Source organism: Lepidochelys kempii, chromosome 1, assembly GCF_965140265.1.
Source record: "Lepidochelys kempii isolate rLepKem1 chromosome 1, rLepKem1.hap2, whole genome shotgun sequence".
NCBI classification, from domain to species: Eukaryota; Metazoa; Chordata; order Testudines; family Cheloniidae; genus Lepidochelys; species Lepidochelys kempii.
In genome coordinates this window covers 25450481-25468324 of record NC_133256.1, presented here as the reverse complement: position 1 = coordinate 25468324, position 17844 = coordinate 25450481, and the positions used below count along the sequence as shown (strand labels likewise).

General features: G+C 45.0%; 1 protein-coding gene across 8 annotated transcripts in view; it reads right to left on the bottom strand.

The window, feature by feature from the left end:
- Positions 1 to 17844, bottom strand: part of FAT3 (FAT atypical cadherin 3) — a 559292-nt gene that overhangs the window by 69687 nt on the left and 471761 nt on the right. For all 8 annotated transcript variants that reach the window (XM_073336876.1, XM_073336917.1, XM_073336926.1 and 5 more), the window contains one exon: positions 1704 to 2093. In XM_073336876.1, the coding sequence (XP_073192977.1) occupies positions 1704 to 2093 (390 nt within the window). The remainder of the gene's footprint in view (positions 1 to 1703; positions 2094 to 17844) is intronic.

Below are 17844 nucleotides of genomic sequence, written 5' to 3'. Positions count from 1 at the left end.
GGTAATCATCAGCTTTGAAAATCAGGTTATTTTTGTTTAGGGCGTAAATATGGACTTAGAAGCCTAACTTCAGGCAACCAGGTTTAACAATGTTGACCTCTATCTCACAACACTGCAGGAACAGAATTTCTCTTGCTCCAATGATTTGAATACATTTTCATCTTATTAACTTCATGTACCAATGCTACCTTTAGAAGATAATCACTTTACATACAAGTCTTTAGCCAGAGGTTTTTTTGCACTGAGTAAAATGCATTGAGGGAAGTACCATTGGGCACTAAGGGGAAGGGCTGAGTAGCAACCCCAGCCAGACGAGCATTACTCCCCTTTTGGCATGACTTGCTGAGAGCAGGAGCGCTGAAGAGGACCCGTGGAGAAGCCTGCACTTGCTAGCAGGAAATTCCCATTGATAAATGGCGTGACTGAGGGGGATTATTTTTCAAGCCCTGATCAGGCATGTTACATCAGTATATGGCTGTCTGGAATCTCAGCTCCTGCATCTAAACTGACAATAATGAGGCTGTCACACATTAATGAATAATAAATGCTATTTTCTTCTTGTGCGATTAAACTTCACCTCTGTCTTTTATTGATCTATCTCCTTGGCTTCCTTGTCAAATGCAAATTTAACAATATTTAAGTATCTCTTTCCATGTGCTTATGTATAAATTCACCTACTCCTTGCTGAAATAAACTGAAGTTAAAGCACACTTCCATTAGTTATTTTAAAAAGCCCTTTAACGTAAGTGAAGAGTTTCCATAGAGAGAAGGGGAATTTTTTTACACAGTATAGTGTATGTGAGATAACGTGTCATGTTGGGTATTTCTAGGCTAAGAGCTACATTTATAGCTGCCCATAAACAACTGTTACTTTCAGCTTTCACATTACAGATCAATCAGGTAAGAACCTCAGGTGGCAAGTCCATATGGCTCTTCCTGAATATTGTGGGATGAGGGAATGCTGACTGAGAGAGGTACAGAAAGAGATGACAGCTCACTGCTGTTACTTAACGGGGATAATGAATAGATCCCAATCAGGAAACTGAAACAGCAGTAGCCTTTTGGAATACCCTGTGTTTCTGGGTATTTCTTTAAAGAAGCCAAGCAGTCTGTTTTTTGAAAAAACTCATTACACATAATAAAAGCATAAAGAGTTTAAGCCTACTTTCACAATCCTGTAGATCATGAGCAACCTCACTGAAGTCAGTGCAGTTCTACAGGGTTATAAACGTAAGGCCAGAGACAAGCCCTTAGTGCTCTGTCCATTGATCAATCTTCTCCCAATCTGCCGAGCGTCAGCAGCGAGTCACATTTGGGTAGCACAGCAAGTTAGTTCTTAAGGGAAGGATCAGAGAGCCTTTGCTCACACTGGTGAGCACCTGAGTTGCTCCACTGGGCATAAGTGCTCATGAGTGTGAGTAAGGGCTGCATAGTTGGGCCCCAAGGACTAGTTTCTGCTATCCATACTCAGAGCCTATAACATCCCAGGCCACTGATTCATGGAGTAAGGTACTATCCACTTGAGTACCTGTGACTGCATCTGGCCCTAAATCACACCACTCCTTTTCATGTGGAACTTGTCTAAAACTAATTCCACAATGAAAGGATCTAGAGAGCTGTCTTTGGAACTCATTGAGTTCTACAGATTTCCCCAAAGCACTATTAATTAGAGAGACGCTTTTCGTGGGTGTTGTATTACAAACCCGTCTTTGAGTTGATCCTGAATTTCCCTTTCTCATTTCCAGACCTGATGAGGTAAGTAATCTCTGCATTGGTACCAATGTCTTTGCTTGTTGCGAAAACAGCCAGTACTTTGGTGCCAGGTGAGGTATCTTCAGGCACTGTAACAAGGTAGTCTCTTCTCTCAAACACAGGAGGGTTGTCATTAACATCCAGCACTGTAATGGTAACTGTGGCAAATGAAGACTGGGACAACACAATGCTTTGGTCTGATGCTTTTACGCTGATGTTATAGGAAGGCTGCAGCTCTCTATCAAGTGGATGCTCCAAAATAATGATCCCTGATGATCTATCCACAGAGAAGTAACCATCTGCGGAGTCCGCTAAGGAATAGACCACCTTTCTGTTCACACCTGAAAGAGAAGCAAAGATTAATTTTAAAAAATGCTTCTAAGCAAAACAGTTGCAATTTTGGTGTTCATTTCTCTAGCACGCCATGGGATGGGGGGGGGGGGAAGTTGAGTGGCCTTTCTTATACCAAAAATCCCCGGTGAGCAATCTGTGCAATCCTTTACACCTGACCATAGGGTGTTGATTGAAAAAGCATGGTAACTCTTTCGCAAAACCAACCAGCAATACAGTCCAGAAGCAAGGCCCAGAACTGAGAACCAGTGACTACCGAGATCTAACCCATTCTCTGGTGCTGACTCTGTGGCCGTGAACAAGTAAACAACATTTCCATCTCCTTTTCTCCAGTTGTATAATGGCGATATTAATACTCACTGACTTCACTGGGGTTTGAGGGATTAATTAGCTACTATTTGTAGCGAACCTTGAAATGTAAAGTGATGAGGAAAAAGAAGATTTGTTACAGTGCTGTGATAAATGCTTAGGGTCCAGACCTTACTATGGTCACTCCAACATGAGTTTTGCCTGAGTAAGGATGGGCTCTTATGCTGGGCATAGAAGAATTCCCACGAATGACAACAGCAGCAGTTGTGCATCTATTTCCCCTTCTATCCCATGTTGTTACTACAATATTCCAGTAGTGACTACTTAAATCAAGACAGGACCTCTGCTTTTGTGCTATATAGATTGTACAGACCTTGAGAGACACAGTTGCTGCCCTGAAGAGTTCATAATTTAAATAGATAAGAAATAGACAGAATATGTGGAAAATGCATTGCCTCAGAGAACATCTTGGAGAAATAGTAATGCACATATGGAAAAACAAATACAGCAGAACCCCTTTATCTTATCTAATTGGGAACAGGACCGATCAGATAATCAAAAATTTGGGTAATGCAGAGAATGGGGAAGAGTGAGGCTGCATCGCCATCTAGTGGCCACAGTAGAGACCGCCAGCTCCTGGACCTGTGCGCGGCGGTTGTTGGGTTAATACAAAGAGCTGGATCACGGCGGTTCAGATAAATGGAGTTCTAGTGTATACCTCAGGTAGCAAACTGCATTCTTTCACTACCAACTTTGCCTTCATTCCATTGCACACACAGTATGAAAGTGAAAAGTGTGTGTTGAGGAACAAAACATTGTCTCTATAGGTCGAAATTTGTCAGATGGGATAGTTACATCATCCAGTCCCAGCAACAATATGGACATTTTAGAAAGGAAAGTCTTTTTTCAGGTTGAGAACAGTAATGGAATTGGGCAATGAAGTCTTTTATTTTTCAAATCCCAGTTATAGTACCAGAAAGCCTAGGCTTACTTACCTTACAGTAACTGGAGTTCTTTGAGATGTGTGGTCCTTATGGTATTCACTGTATGTGCACTTGTGCTCTTTGCACCTGAGACCGCAACTTCTTCAATAGCCTGGTCCATGCCTGCGCCCTGCACCTCCTTGTGCTCCCAGCTGAGGGCATAAGGGTGATGCAGACTGATCGCCTCTCCAGCTCCAACTCTACCACGAATCAGAAGATGACACAAGCAGAGGGAAAGTAGGGCAGGCCATGATTATCCATAGGGCCTATGCATCTGGAAGAAATCCAGTTATTGTAAGTTAAGTAACTTCATTTCTTCTTCAAGTGTGGGTCCCTATGGGTATTCACTGTGGGTGGGTCTCAAGCAGTGTTTGTTGCAGAGGAGGGTATGCTGTGCCACAGAGTGGAAGATCACCAAGCCAAATGATGCATCCATAGCAGAAGCTTGGACCAGTGAATAATGCCTGGTAAAAGTCTGTATGGAAGCCCAAGCAGCTGCTCTGCATATCTCCGAGAGGGGGATTCCCCTATTGATGCCACTTGGACTTTTGCAGAATGGCCCCTGAGGGGCTTTCATAACATCATGGGAAAGAATGGTGGAGAAAATCTACCTACAGAGCCTTTGAGAGGAAACAGCTTTCTCCTTCATTCTTTCAGTAATAACAACAAAGAATTTTGGGGTCTATTCTGTGCAGGTAGAAGGATAAAGCCCTGCACACATCCACGGAATGGAGTATTGTCTTCTCCATGCTTTGGTGAGGCTTAGGGGAAAACATTGGAAGGTGAACAGTCTGGTTAAGATGGAACTCTTAGAGGTGAACATAGGATGTAGTTGCAACAAAACCTTCTCCTTATGGAAAACTGTACAAGGCGGATCTACCTTAAGGGCTCCAAGATTTCCAACCCTTCTAGCAGAGTTAATCATTGTTAAGAAGGCCACTTATATAGGTGCAGGAGGGAATGGGAGGCTAAAGATTCAAACAGTGTTCTCCTGTGAGCAGAAAGATCAGGCTGGATGTCTTCAGATCAAGCTGGATGTCTTGAGTGATAGAAGATACTCCAGCATGAGGGGGATTCCTGGTGTCCCAGCAGGTAACTGGTGGTGCTGGCACCAAAGGGAGAATTGTTTCCATGTAGCGGTGTAACATATCTGCATAAAAGGTCTCAAGCTGTAACTGAGGAACTATGTTGGTTGTCCATCCAAAACTTGTGCTGCCACATGTAGGGATGCTGGGTTGGGCTGGTTCCTCCTAGCCATGTTCTGGGACAGCAGGCCAAGGAATGGTTGTAGGTAGAGGGATGCTGTGAGGCTAGCTATAGTGTGGTAGTGAACGAAATTTGCCTGAGCCACTAAGGTGCTATCAGGATCTCTGTTGTTCCATCAAGTTTGATCTTCTTGAGTATGCAAGGAAGCAGAGGGATGGGAGGGAAAGTGTACATCAGTGGTTCTTACCACTTGCCCAGGAAGGCATCCCCTCTGGAACTGAGGCCTTGACGGATCCCAAGACAGGACACCCTGCCAGATTGTTGGAAGATGGGTGGAGTTCCCACTGGTGGTCTTTGTGTAAATGCCTGCTGAAACTGTCTGCCAGGAAATTCATCACCCTGGGATGTGTTGGGTGATTCTCATAGACTATCAGAGTTGGAAGGAACCTAAGGAGATCATCTAGTCCAACTCCCGGCTCAAAGCAGGCACACTCCCCAATTTTTTTTTTTTTTGCCCCAGATCCCTAAATGGCCCCCTCAAGGACTGAACTCACAACCCTGGTTTAGCAGGCCAATGCTCAAACCACTGAGCTATCCCTCCCCCTGTGGCTGATGCCCCAGTTTCAGAGCTGGACTGTCTCTCTGCAGAGTCCAAAGGATCTTGCTCCTCCCTGCTCGTTTATATAGTACAAGATGGTCATGTTGTCTGCTCTGACCTGGACGTGTGTGGACCAAACAATGGGTATAAATGACTTGCTCGTCTTGTGAACTGCCCGAAGCTCTAACACATTGATATGTAGTGTGGATTCCTGTGGGGACCAGGAGTCGTGGATTTTCTGGTTGTCAAGATGCACTCCCATCCCAGTAGGGAGGCGTCCATTGTGAGCGACTCTGTAGGGAGTGTGGGAACAAAGGAGACTCCCACTCATACTGTGTCTCTGCTCTGCCATCAGGTGAGCGATGTCAACATCTCCTGAGGAAGAGAGACCTTCTTGTCCAAGGAATCCCTGTTTGGGGCATAGACTGTAACCATATTTGAAGGGGTCATAGGTGCAGACACACAAATGGAGAGACATAGGTGCACTCCACCATGTGACCTAACAAAGACCAAGCAGGATTGGACTGGAGTCTGAGGTCTGAGATGAAGCTGGTTGATCAGATCCCTAGTGGCGAGGAGCTGGTCTTGAGGCAGAGTAGGGCCTTGATGTGACTGAGTTTAGGCCCATCCCAGTGAAATCTATGGTTTGTCTGAGCGTCAATGTGTCTAAACTGACTTAGAGTCTGAGGGAATGAAAGAGTTGGAGTGAGGTGGTGGCTATTGCTTGTACCTCCTGGCATGATTGACCTGTGAGCAGTCAATTGTCCAGGTAGGGAAATATTGGTCTTCCCTGTCTGTGAAAGTATGTGGCCATGATTGCAAGTACTTGGAGCTGTGAGGAGGCCAAAGGGGAGCATCTTGTACAGAAAGTGCTCTTGGCCCACTGTAAAGCCCAGGAACCTTCTGAGAACAGGATGAATGTCCAAATGAAAGTATGCATCTTTTAAACTGAGGGCTGTAAATCAATCACCTGATTTGAGGAAAGGCATTATAGAGGTCAGAGTCATCATTCTGAACTTTGAGTGTCAGATGAAGACATTCAACTGTCTGAGGTCCAGAATGGATCTCCAGCTCCCCTTTTTTTGAAGGGGGGTGTAGAAGAAGTACCTTGAGTAAAAGCCCTTACCTACATGAGGAAATGGTTTGGGCTCTATTGCCCACAGCTAGAGAAGAGAGTCTGCTTCTTGTTAAGAATCCTCTGGTGAGAGGGGCCCCTGAAAAAGGGATGCGGGGAAGAAGCAACTTCCAGCATGCAGCCTTTTGACAGAAATGGCCAGTACCCATTTGTCTGTCGTGATAATGTGCCACACTGGGAGAAAATGACACAGGTGGCCACTGAAGGTGTAGCAGGGGGTGTGGAATCTAGTTGTTGACTGTTGGGCATTGCATCAAAATGACTTTGGCTGAGACTGCAGAGTGGAGGATGATGGTGCAGACTGTCTATCCTGCTGGGTCCTTTGCCATTTCTTGGGAGGTTCATATGTCTGCTGTTGAAAGAAGGATGGAGACAGTAGTCAATGTTGAAGTGGAGGAGGCCAGGAATATTTTCTATGGGTTGCCGGAGTATATATCGCCAGAGAGTGGAGGATAACTTGAGAATTTTTGAGGGTATGTAGTGACTCGTCCATTTCGTCATTAGAGGTTGCTACCTTCTAGGGGAAGTCCTCCACAGTAGTTGGACCTCTTTAGGGAACTCCGAGGTCTGTAGGCACAAAGCCCTTCTCAAGACTACCGAGGTAGCCAAAGAGCGTGACACTGTGTTTGCTACATCAGGGGATTTCTGGAGAGAAGATATTGAAACTAACTTTCCTTCATCCAGGATGGCCTGTGGAAACTTGATGTAATTCTGACAGCTTGTTGTAATTCAAGAAGTTGTATCTGGACATCAAAGCTTGGTGATTCGCCAGCAGGTCTGGATGAGTGGAAGGGGAGCAGAAGGGCCGTAATCTGAATGGGGCCTCATGAGAATTGCATAAGATGTCTCTGGAGCCTGAATTCACGAGTCTGCCTGGTAAGACGAGGGAAAGTGTGGCAGATACTGGACTTGGAAGGGATGTGAGCTTCCCAGAGGCAATACAGGCAGGTCTTATGCAGGTCATCAGGAAAACCAGGGGCACGCACGGCAAGGCTTCAAGCCTGGAATTTTGGGCATAAAGGTGCCTGAAACAGTGGTGGAATTGGTAGGGGGAACCCCCCCCCAACTTCCAGCTCACTATCACTACAAGCCAAACTAACTAACTATCGAAACTAAAAGTCCTATCTACAATATTTACAAATTTGATTAAGTAAATCACCCAAGAGCAGAAATTGCCACAGAAATGGAGGTTCCACCCCAGACCATGAGTGGTAGAAAAGGAATGTCAGGTTTCAGAGTAACAGCCGTGTTAGTCTGTATTCGCAAAAAGAAAAGGAGTACTTGTAGCACCTTAGAGACTAACCAATTTATTTGAGCATAAGCTTTCATGAGCTACAGCTCACTTCATCGGATGCATACTGTGGAAAGTATAGAAGATCTTTTTATACACACAAAGCATGAAAAAATGGGTGTTTACCACTACAAAAGGTTCTCTCTCCCCCCACCCCACTCTCCTGCTGGTAATAGCTTATCTAAAGTGATCACTCTCCTTACAATGTGTATGATAATCAAGTTGGGCCATTTCCAGCACAAATCCAAGGTTTAACAAGAACCGGGGGGGGGGGTGTGTGTTAGGAAAAAACAAGGGGAAATAGGTTACCTTGCATAATGACTTAGTCACTCCCAGTCTCTATTCAAGCCTAAGTTAATTGTATCCAATTTGCAAATGAATTCCAATTCAACAGTCTCTCGCTGGAGTCTGGTTTTGAAGTTTTTTTGTTGTAATATCGCAACTTTCATGTCTGTAATCGCGTGACCAGAGAGATTGAAGTGTTCTCTGACTGGTTTATGAATGTTATAATTCTTGACATCTAATTGGCGTCCATTTATTCTTTTACGTAGAGACTGTCCAGTTTGACCAATGTACATGGCAGAGGGGAGAGACAGTCAGTCTGCACCATCCTTTGCTCTCAGTTGGGCTTACAACGGGGCACAGGATGCAGGTGTGGACAAGTGGACACCACTATTGAAGAATTTCTGGTCCTGGGCACACTTGTGCATACACAATGATATCCTTAGAGAATAGCACTCAAAGATTGCATAGGTGCGTATGCTAAAGTTGTCTGCAGTAATGAGGCCTGAAGGGAAGGTACCATACGGTTGCTTGCTCTTCCTACACTTCAGTGAGATAGCTACTTCAAATCTTTGCAAAAGTGAATGCTGAAACAACCCCACACAAGTTTCCTGGTTGCTGGTTTATTTTATACCCAGGTCCTGGGAACTGCAATCAGAGATTATTATTAAAACACAAAGATCCACTAAGTTGTAGATTCCCCATTCTTAGCATCTATCAGCTGAGTATTTGCTGCCCTTATTGTCTGAGAACTTTACAAGCCTGACATTAATTGAACACACAAGAGCTACCAATCCCTTCTAGGCGTATTTTTTTCATGTAAAATTTGTGACAGTATTATTCTGCTTTACAGCAGTAGAAAAGCATTGTAAAAATGACTGATCAAAAGCCATACAAATCACATTTGTTTTCTGCTTGACATAGTACAAATAAAGTATTCACACCAGGGGGAGCTGAGGGACTCTCTTTTCTCCAACCGTGCTTACATAAAAGCAACACCAAGCACCAAGAAAAGATGCTATTTAAATTACATTAGGATTAGCTGGCTCTCCAGAGAATAATGCAGTCTTTGACACACCTATCTTGAGTTTTAAACATTCAAATGTAATTAAAAATAGACATATAATTGCCAGTATTCTAATTCATTGTTATTGGTGTTACACTAGCACCTAGATGCACTGCCTGAGATCACAGCCCTGTTATGCAAGACAGTAGAAAAACAGTCCTTGCACCATCTAAACAGGCAAATGGTGGAAGAAAGGAAGTATCTGCATTTTACAAATGGGGAACTGAGGTCAGCACAGAAAGACAGAGAGTCACTTGCTCAAGGTCACACAGGATGCCTCTGCTGAACCTCGAACTGAACCCAGATCCCCTAAGTCCGAGTCCAGTGCCTTATGCACAACATACATGGCTTAGACTGTAAGCTCCCTGTGGCAGGGACGGTCTTTTCGTTCTGTGTATGTACAGCACCTACCACAACAGGGTTCTGGTCTTAGGCACTATGGTAATAAAAATAAATAAATACATATACAACAACAACGATTAGACGAACACAAAAAAACAATTCCCTGTACAGTAAGGTGCTAACAACCTGTGACCACGTGGGAACCACATTTTTAAGAGGACAGAAATAAGGAGGACATTGAGAGCACAGGAAAAATGAGCTCGTACTTATGAAAAAAGCCTAGAAAGAGAGATGAGTCTTAGGGGTTTTCTAAATGTGGCCAACCGTAGGCAAACCCCTGGGAGTAGTGGATTACAGAGGCAATGGCCTCTGTAGTTCCAGCTCACTAAGTGGTCCAGATAAGAACAGGTTCTGTGATGGGTGAGAGACAGAAAGGTGGCTCCTAGAGTAGCTGGGCCAGAAGGCATTTAGAGGTTTGCTGATTGTAACCAATATCTTGAATGTCACCAGGCAATTTGCAGGCAGCTATCTCAGAATATGAAGCACAGGTAGAATACACCCTCATTCTCCCATCCTACTCAGGAGATGGACAGCCTGGTTCTGCAGCACTTGCTGAAATTTCTGAGTGGCCTTTGTGACTTGCTCCAGCCTAGAAGCATTGTGCAAAGGCATGGAGGAGTGAGGCAAGATCTCCAAGGAGTATATGCTGCAATCTTTTAGCAAGCTGAAGATGGAAAAGGGCATTTGTGGCCACGGTTGCTATTTGCTAGAAGCAGAGATGCACCTAATGGGACCACAACTTCTTTGACAAAGGGAAGAGACAACCTCAGTTTATGAGGTGGTTCTAGGCCCTCAGGAGGCTTCCCTGTACTGAACAGCATTCTCGCCACCCTTTTCAGGTTGATCTTAAGCCAAATGGTTTTCATACAGGTCACTATTTCTTCCAGTCACTGAGAGATAAAGCTTTGAGTCTATATAACTGTGTGACACATCATCTAGAATATTAAAAGTAAGCCAGGCCTTTGGAGGACTTCACCTTAAGCTACTCATCCAGTGCACCATCAAACAGTCAACAAATCTGATGATATACAAGGCAGCAGTAATAGCATCCCTTGTATATGGGTGTGAAACATGGACAGATTTACACACACACACACACACCCCCTACACACACAACCTCAAACAACTTGAAAATTTTCACATGCACTGTCTCCATTCTGTTCAGAAGCTCCACTGGTGAGACCAAGTCTCAACTTTTAACATCCCTGAAAGAGCAAAAACAACCAGTATTGAGGTGACAGGTTTCAGAGTGGTAGCCATGTTAGTCTGTATCAGCAAAAACAACTAGGAGTCCTTGTGGCACCTTAGAGACTAACAAATTTATTTGGGCATAAGCTTTTGTGGGCTAAAACCCATTTTATCAGATGCATGGAGTGGAACATAGAGTAGGGAGGTGTAAATACACAGCATATGAGAAGATGGGAGTTGCCTTACAACGTGGGGGGTAAGTGCTAACAAGCCAATTCAATTAAGGTGGAAGTGGACTATTCTGAACTCCCTAAAGAGGTCCAGCTCTTCTCAACGGTTGACAAGAAGGGGTGAAAGTATTATTATTCCTATAAGAGGATTCCACAGTATTCTTTTAATAAAGGAATAAGCCAGGAAATTTTATACTTAGATTTTGTACTAGCATGGGATGGACTATTGCCCTTTGCTATGTGAACACAAGCCAAGTCTCTAGAGTGGAGACTCTGCGTAATATACAGCCTTTTTGTACATCAAATGCCATCCTTCCAGTGGTTATTCCTTCCTTCTGTATAGCACTGAAATAAAGTAGCACGTAGCTGAATGCTGCTTATGTTGTTTGTCGCTAATCGCTATATTAAGGACAGTCACAAGAAATGTGTTTCTGTAAAACACAAGGGTTACAAGTGTAACTCCCGTGATTGGATACACTCCCATCCCCCGATTTAAAGGCTAACAAACATTCATGCACTCAGGCAGCACCAATTAGGTGCGCCTGCAGAACATGTTTCACCTGGAAAAGGGGAACTTAGAAAGGTGATGCTCGCCACAGAAATGGGGCAAAGTTTGCCCTGGAGGAGAGGCTGCCAGGGACTGCCAGTAGCAAAAGGAGCCCAGCCCCAGGGCTAGCCTCCCTGCCCTGCCCCGCCCCCCACCTTGTTTGGGGGCAGACAGTGAAAGCATGATACAGGCAAGAGGCCCCATGTAAGGCTGCTCCAAGCTAATTACCTGTGGTGGGACCTGGGGAGCACCGCCAAGAATTAGAGGTAATTGGACTCAAAGAAGGATCGTGGGAGTGAGCTGAACTCCTGCCGGGAAATCTGAGATTGCCCAGGCCTGGAGGGATAGAGGGCCAAGGACCAGAGACTGAAAGAGACTATGGCCAAACCCAGGCTGAGGGTTGGCCAACTACAACTGTGGGGCAATGCGGACGATGAAGCCCTATGCCTATACAAGGCCCTGAGACAGAAACAGGTTCCGCACCAGTCTGATGAGAGGGGTCTTCTGCCAAGGTGGCCCCCGAGCACTGATGTAAGTTGATGGTGGAGTGGCAACAACAGCAGGCCAACCAGCACCAGCAATCCCAGCAGCAGATGTTGCAGCAGTGGAGAGTCCAGCAGCAGGCCCGAGCAATGCAGCAGCAGCAGCTGCTGAAGGAGATTGTGTCCAGCAGCACAAACTCTGGACTTTCTGCAATAGTTAAGACCATTGGTCCCTGCCCAGAGAAGGCAGGCAGGGCCCAATACAACAGGGGGAGCTCTGCCATCTGTGTCAGTGAAGTTAACTAAGATAGGCCCGGACAACAATCCAGAAGCATTCCTCACCACCTTCGAGGGGGAGCTGCTGGCCTCTCAATGCCCTTTGGAGTATTGGGTGTTAGTTTAGCTCCTTACCTGACAGGACAGGCTCAATTGGCTTGCCGTAATCTTGATCCATCACTGGCTTGAGACTACAATCGGCCAGGGTAGCTATTTAAATTACCTGTACATGAGAGACACACTGGCAGCACTTTAGAGCAGAGATATAACCCAGGTGGTAACCCAACAATTAAAAGAGCACTGTCGGTGATGACTTCGCTCCAGGGCCGAAGTTGCAGAGTTGGGCCTAATGGAGCAGTTTGTATCCATGCTTCCAGTAAGGGGCCAGGAGTGTGTATTCCGGCATCACCCCAAGTCATCGTTGGAGACGGTGCAGCTGATGGAGAAATTTCTCACAGTCCATTGGTTGCTAGAGATGGGACACGCGTAGCCTCTACTCTCTTGCCAACCATGGCACCAGATACCCACCAGCAGACACCATACCCTGGGCGTGACAGAAAACAAGTGCAAACCCCACCCCAATGACTGAGCTACCCGCACAGAGAAGAGAAGACCTTGGCAAGACACGGGGCCAAGCTCAGTGAGGCATCACCCGGATTACTGTCTGGTGATGCAAACAACCAGGCTGGAGCCCTTGAGCTCAGACACAGGTCCCATTCATAGTTTAACAGCTGCTCCCTGCCAGGCAGGAGCCCGCAGAGATGAGCTTGGTAATATGCTACTCCTGTGGGCAACAGGGGCATATGAAGAAAGAGTGCCCATGGATAGAAAGGGAATAGGCAGAGAGTTGGACGGCAGATGACAGGAGGACTTCCCCTAAATTGACAGTCCCACTATGGGTCCAAGGGAAGGAGGTCCTAGGGCTTGTAGGTGTAGCCAAGTGGTTATGCAAGCCACCCTAGTGGGTTAGCCAATGAACCCAGAGGGGACAATTTGCTTGCAGTATATACATGGAGATGTGAAGCCTTGTCCCAGTGTACAACTGGAACTGTCAGTGGGGACCCTCACCAATTCAGTTACAATAGAGCTAGCCAAAAAATTTGAATACCCGGTGATAAATGGCCAAGATTGGCCCTACTTTTGGCAAATTGTTAATGAACTAACCAATGCTTCAGCTGAACACCTTGACAAGACCTGGCCTGTGAACACAGCAGACTCAGTGGGCTTGGGGGACTCGGAAAACCCCAAGGAGGGTATGTCCCAGGACCAGAGCCAGCCAGGGAGATGCCTAAACAACTGGTACTTCCTGTGGACCTTGAGGCCCTAATGCGAGGGGAAAGCTTCGTCCAAGGTAGATTACTAAAGGAAGATCATGCCAGATCAACCTGATCTCTTTCCTTGAGAAGATAACCAAGATTCTAGACAAAGGAAATGCAGTAGATCTAATCTACTTGAATTTCAGTAAAGCCTTTGATACAGTTCAACATGGGAAATTAATAGTTAAACTGGTGAAGATGGGGATTAATATGAGAATCAAAAGGTGTGTAAGGAACTGGTTAAAGTGGAGACTACAATATGTCATGCTGAAAGGTGAAATGTCAGGCTGGAGGGAATTTACTACTGGAGTTCCTCAGGGATCTGTCTTTGGGACCAATCTTATTTAATATTTTCATTAATGAGCATGGCACAAGAAGTGGAAGTGGGTTAACAAAATTTGCAGATGCCACAAAGTTGGGAGGTATCGCCAATATGGAGGAGGACCGGAATAGCATACTGGAAGATTTGGATGACCTTGAAAATTGCAAAGCGCAAGATCATTCATATAGGAACTAACAACAAGAATTTTTGCTATAAGCTGGGGATGTAGCACTTGGGAAACGAGAAAGGAAGAAAAAGACTTGGTTGTACAGGTTGATCACAGGATGACTACAAGTCGCTAATGTGATGCAGCTGTGAAAAAAAGCTAATGCAATCCTAGTATGCATTAGGTAAGGTATAAGCAGTAAAGATATGGCAGTGTTATCATCATTGTACAAGGCACTGGTGAGACCTCATTTAGAATACCATATGCAATTCTGGTCTCCTGTGTTTAAGAAAGATTAATTCAAATTGGCACAGGTAAAGAGATGGGCTACTAGGAAATGGAATGGAGAACCTATCTTATGAGAGGAGACTTAAGGAACTTTGAAGGTTGAGGGGAGATAGGATTGCTCTCTATAAATACATCAGAGAGATAAACACCAGGGTGGGAAAGGAATTATTTAAATTAAAGGCCAGTGTTGGCACAAGAATAATATAAACTGGTCATCAACAAGCTTAGGCTTCAAATTAGATGAAGATTCCTAAACCTCAGAGAAGCCCTGGAACAGCCTTCCAAGGGAAATAGTGAGAGAAAATCCCTAATTTGTTTCAAGATCGAGCCTGTTAAGTTTATGGAGGGGATGGTATGATGCGGTTCCATATAATAGTATGCTACAAATGCCATTACCAAATATCTCCAATGGCCACAGCCGGGACACAAGATGGGGAGGGCTCTGAATTGGGGGAGATGGGTAGATGTCTGGCTGGTGGGTCTTGCTCACATACTCAGGGTCTAACTGATCACTATATTTGTATCAGGAAAGAATTTCCTCCCAGGTCAGACTGACAGAGACCTTGCAGCATGGGGCACAGATCACATCTGATTTGAACTAGAGTAAATGGTGGATTCTCTGTAACTTCAAGTCTTTAAATCAGGATTTGAGGACTTCAGTAATGCAGCCAGAGGTTAGGGGTCCATTACAGGAGTGTGTGGGTGAGGTTCTGTGGCCTGCGATGTGCAGGAGGTCGAATTTCATGATCATGATGGTCCCTTATTGCTTTAAAGCCTCTGAATGAGAACAATATGATGATGCGACATTTAGCTACAGCTGTGAACAAGTGGCATACATGAATGAGGATACAATGGACCCCCAGCACCTGAGACACTACCCCCCACTTTTTGTTAGCGAAAGAGCCACTGTATAGAGCGGAGTGAAACTTGCAGTTGGGGGTAGTAGGAACTCAGTTACTCGTCCCCCATAAGTATTGCCAAGCTGCAATGCAGCTAGCTCATTATATTCTCTGTACGGTGCATCTAGGTCAGGAGAAGACTCTGGAGTGGATACTGGCCCTGTTTTTCTGCTCAGGGTGCATCGTGCAGTTAGGGAGTATTGCTCTTTCTGCCCCCAGTGAACGTATTCAGCAGCTAAGAATGTCCCGAAGGTCCCCCTGGTCCCAATGCTATTAGTGGAAACCACATTTGAGAGAATATGGATGGATATGGTCATTGAGAAACCAATATATACTTAAAAAGAAAAGGAGTACTTGAGGCACCTTAGAGACTAACAAATTTATTTGAGCATAAGCTTTCATGAGCTATAGCTCACTTCATCGGATGCATTCAGTGGAAAATACAGTGGGGAGCTTTATATACACAGAGAACATGAAACACTGGGTGTTACCATACACACTTTAACGAGAGTGATCACTTAAGGTGAGCTATTACCAGCAGGAAAGCGGAGGAGGGGGGAGAAAACCTTTTGTAGTGATAATCAAGGTGGGCCATTTCCAGCAGTTGACAAGAACGTCTGAGGAAGAGTGGGGTGGGGATGTGGGGGGGGAATAAACATGGGGAAATAGTTTTACTTTGTGTAATGACCCATCCACTCCCAGTCTTTATTCAAGCCTAAGTTAATTGTATCCAGTTTGCAAATTAATTCCAATTCAGCAGTCTCTCCTTGGAGCGTGTTTTTGAAGTTTTTTTTGTTGAAGAATTGCTACTTTTAGGTCTGTAATCGAGTGACCAAAGAGATTGAAGTGTTCTCCGACTGGTTTTTGAATGTTATAATTCTTGACGTCTGATTTGTGTCCATTTATTCTTTTACGTAGAGAAATTGGTTAGTCTCTAAGGTGCCACAAGTACTCCTTTTCTTTTTGCGAATACAGACTAACACAGCTGCTACTCTGAAACCTGTCAATATATAGTTGTAGTGGTGGACTATGCCACTCATTACCTGGAAGCCATACAGCTCTGTTCAGCTAAGGTGACAGTGATCACTCCTGAGTTTATGAGATTTTTTGCCCAGATACATTTCCCGCAAGAAATTTTGACTGATTGGGCTCCAAGTTCATACCTCAGGTGATGCAGAAACTATGCTCCTGCCTTAAAATCACGGCTCTGAGAACATCAACGTACCATCTGCAAATGGACAGCATCGTGGAAAGATTTAACAAAACATTGAAGGAGATGTCAAAATGGTTTGTTGGGATGAAGCCTACTCACTGGCACCATCTCCTGCTGCTGCTGCTGCTATTTACCATGTGAGAGGAACCCCAAGCCTCTACGAGGTTCTTGCCCTATGAATTGCTCTATGGAGTCTAGCTCTGGGGAATCTTGGATGTGTTATGAGAAGGTTGGGAAGAAGCAAACCCACTTGACACAACCCAGTATATTATACGCCTACGGAAGCACTTTAAGACATTGAGCACGTCTAAAAAAGAGAATCTCATCTGCGCTCAACAAAGGCAAGAACAAAGGTACAACTAAAAGAAATGTTTATGAACTTTCCACTTGGAGACAGAGTTCTGTTGCTATTACCATCCTTGAAGTTGAAATTGACGGCTCACAGGCAGGGCCCATTCAAGACGTTGAGATAAATGGGCCTGGTAGATTATGAGATCCAGCTATCCAGCAGGAGGAAGGAAACTAAGGTCTCCCATGTACATTTTCTCAAGCTATGGATGACACAGGAAACTCTCCTGATAGACACTTACCTGGTGAGCCCGGAACTCGGGCCCAAGGTAGCTGCTTGCCCAGAACCTGGACCTCTACTATTAAGTGAGGCCCTTTCACTGGATCAAAAAATCCAATTGGTGCAAATGATCTCAGACTTTGCTACAGAGTTCTCCCCAAGTCCGGAGAGAACATACACAATACAGTATCATCTGGAAACAGCACCAAGACAACTGGTTAGGGAGAATCCCCGACCCTTACCAAAAAGGATAGGGGACACAGTAAGAAAAGAGGTGAAGGCCATACTGAAAATGGGATATTGAGGAGTCTCAGAGCAACTGGAGGGCCCCTATAGTCCTGGTCCCTAAAGCGGATGACACAGTCCGATTTTGCATAGACTTTTAGAAGGTCAATGCCTTTGTGAAATTTGATGCCTACCCAATGCCCAGGGTGGAAGAGCTATTAGAGCAGTTGTGCCCAGCACAATACCTCAGTACCCTTGACTTTGCAAAGGGCAGACTTCCCTGTCTCCATCCTTCCAGGAGATGTCTGTATAATCAATCCCCTTTGGCCATTTCCATTTTAAAACTATGCTGTTTGGGTTGCAAGGGTTGGCAGCAAGTTTCCAGCGTCTTATGAATCAAAACCTTAGACCCCACCAGCAGTAGGCCGTGGCTTACCTTGACAATACTGTCATCTATAGCTATATGTGGGAAGATCACTTACAGCACAGAAGGGCAATACTGACATCCCTATAGGAGGCTGGCCTCACAGCTAACCTGGCAAAATGTAAGTTGGTTGCAACAGAAGTAATTTATTTAGGGTATTGGATAGGAGGAGGCCCTGTGAAACCTGTGTTAGACAAAGTCTCTGTGTGTTGAAATCATATCCCACGTCCTGGACTAGGAGACAAATACGCTGCTTCTTGGGCCTTGTGGGATTCTATTGCCAGTTCATCTGCAATTCTGCACTCCAATTTAGCTCCCTTGTTAA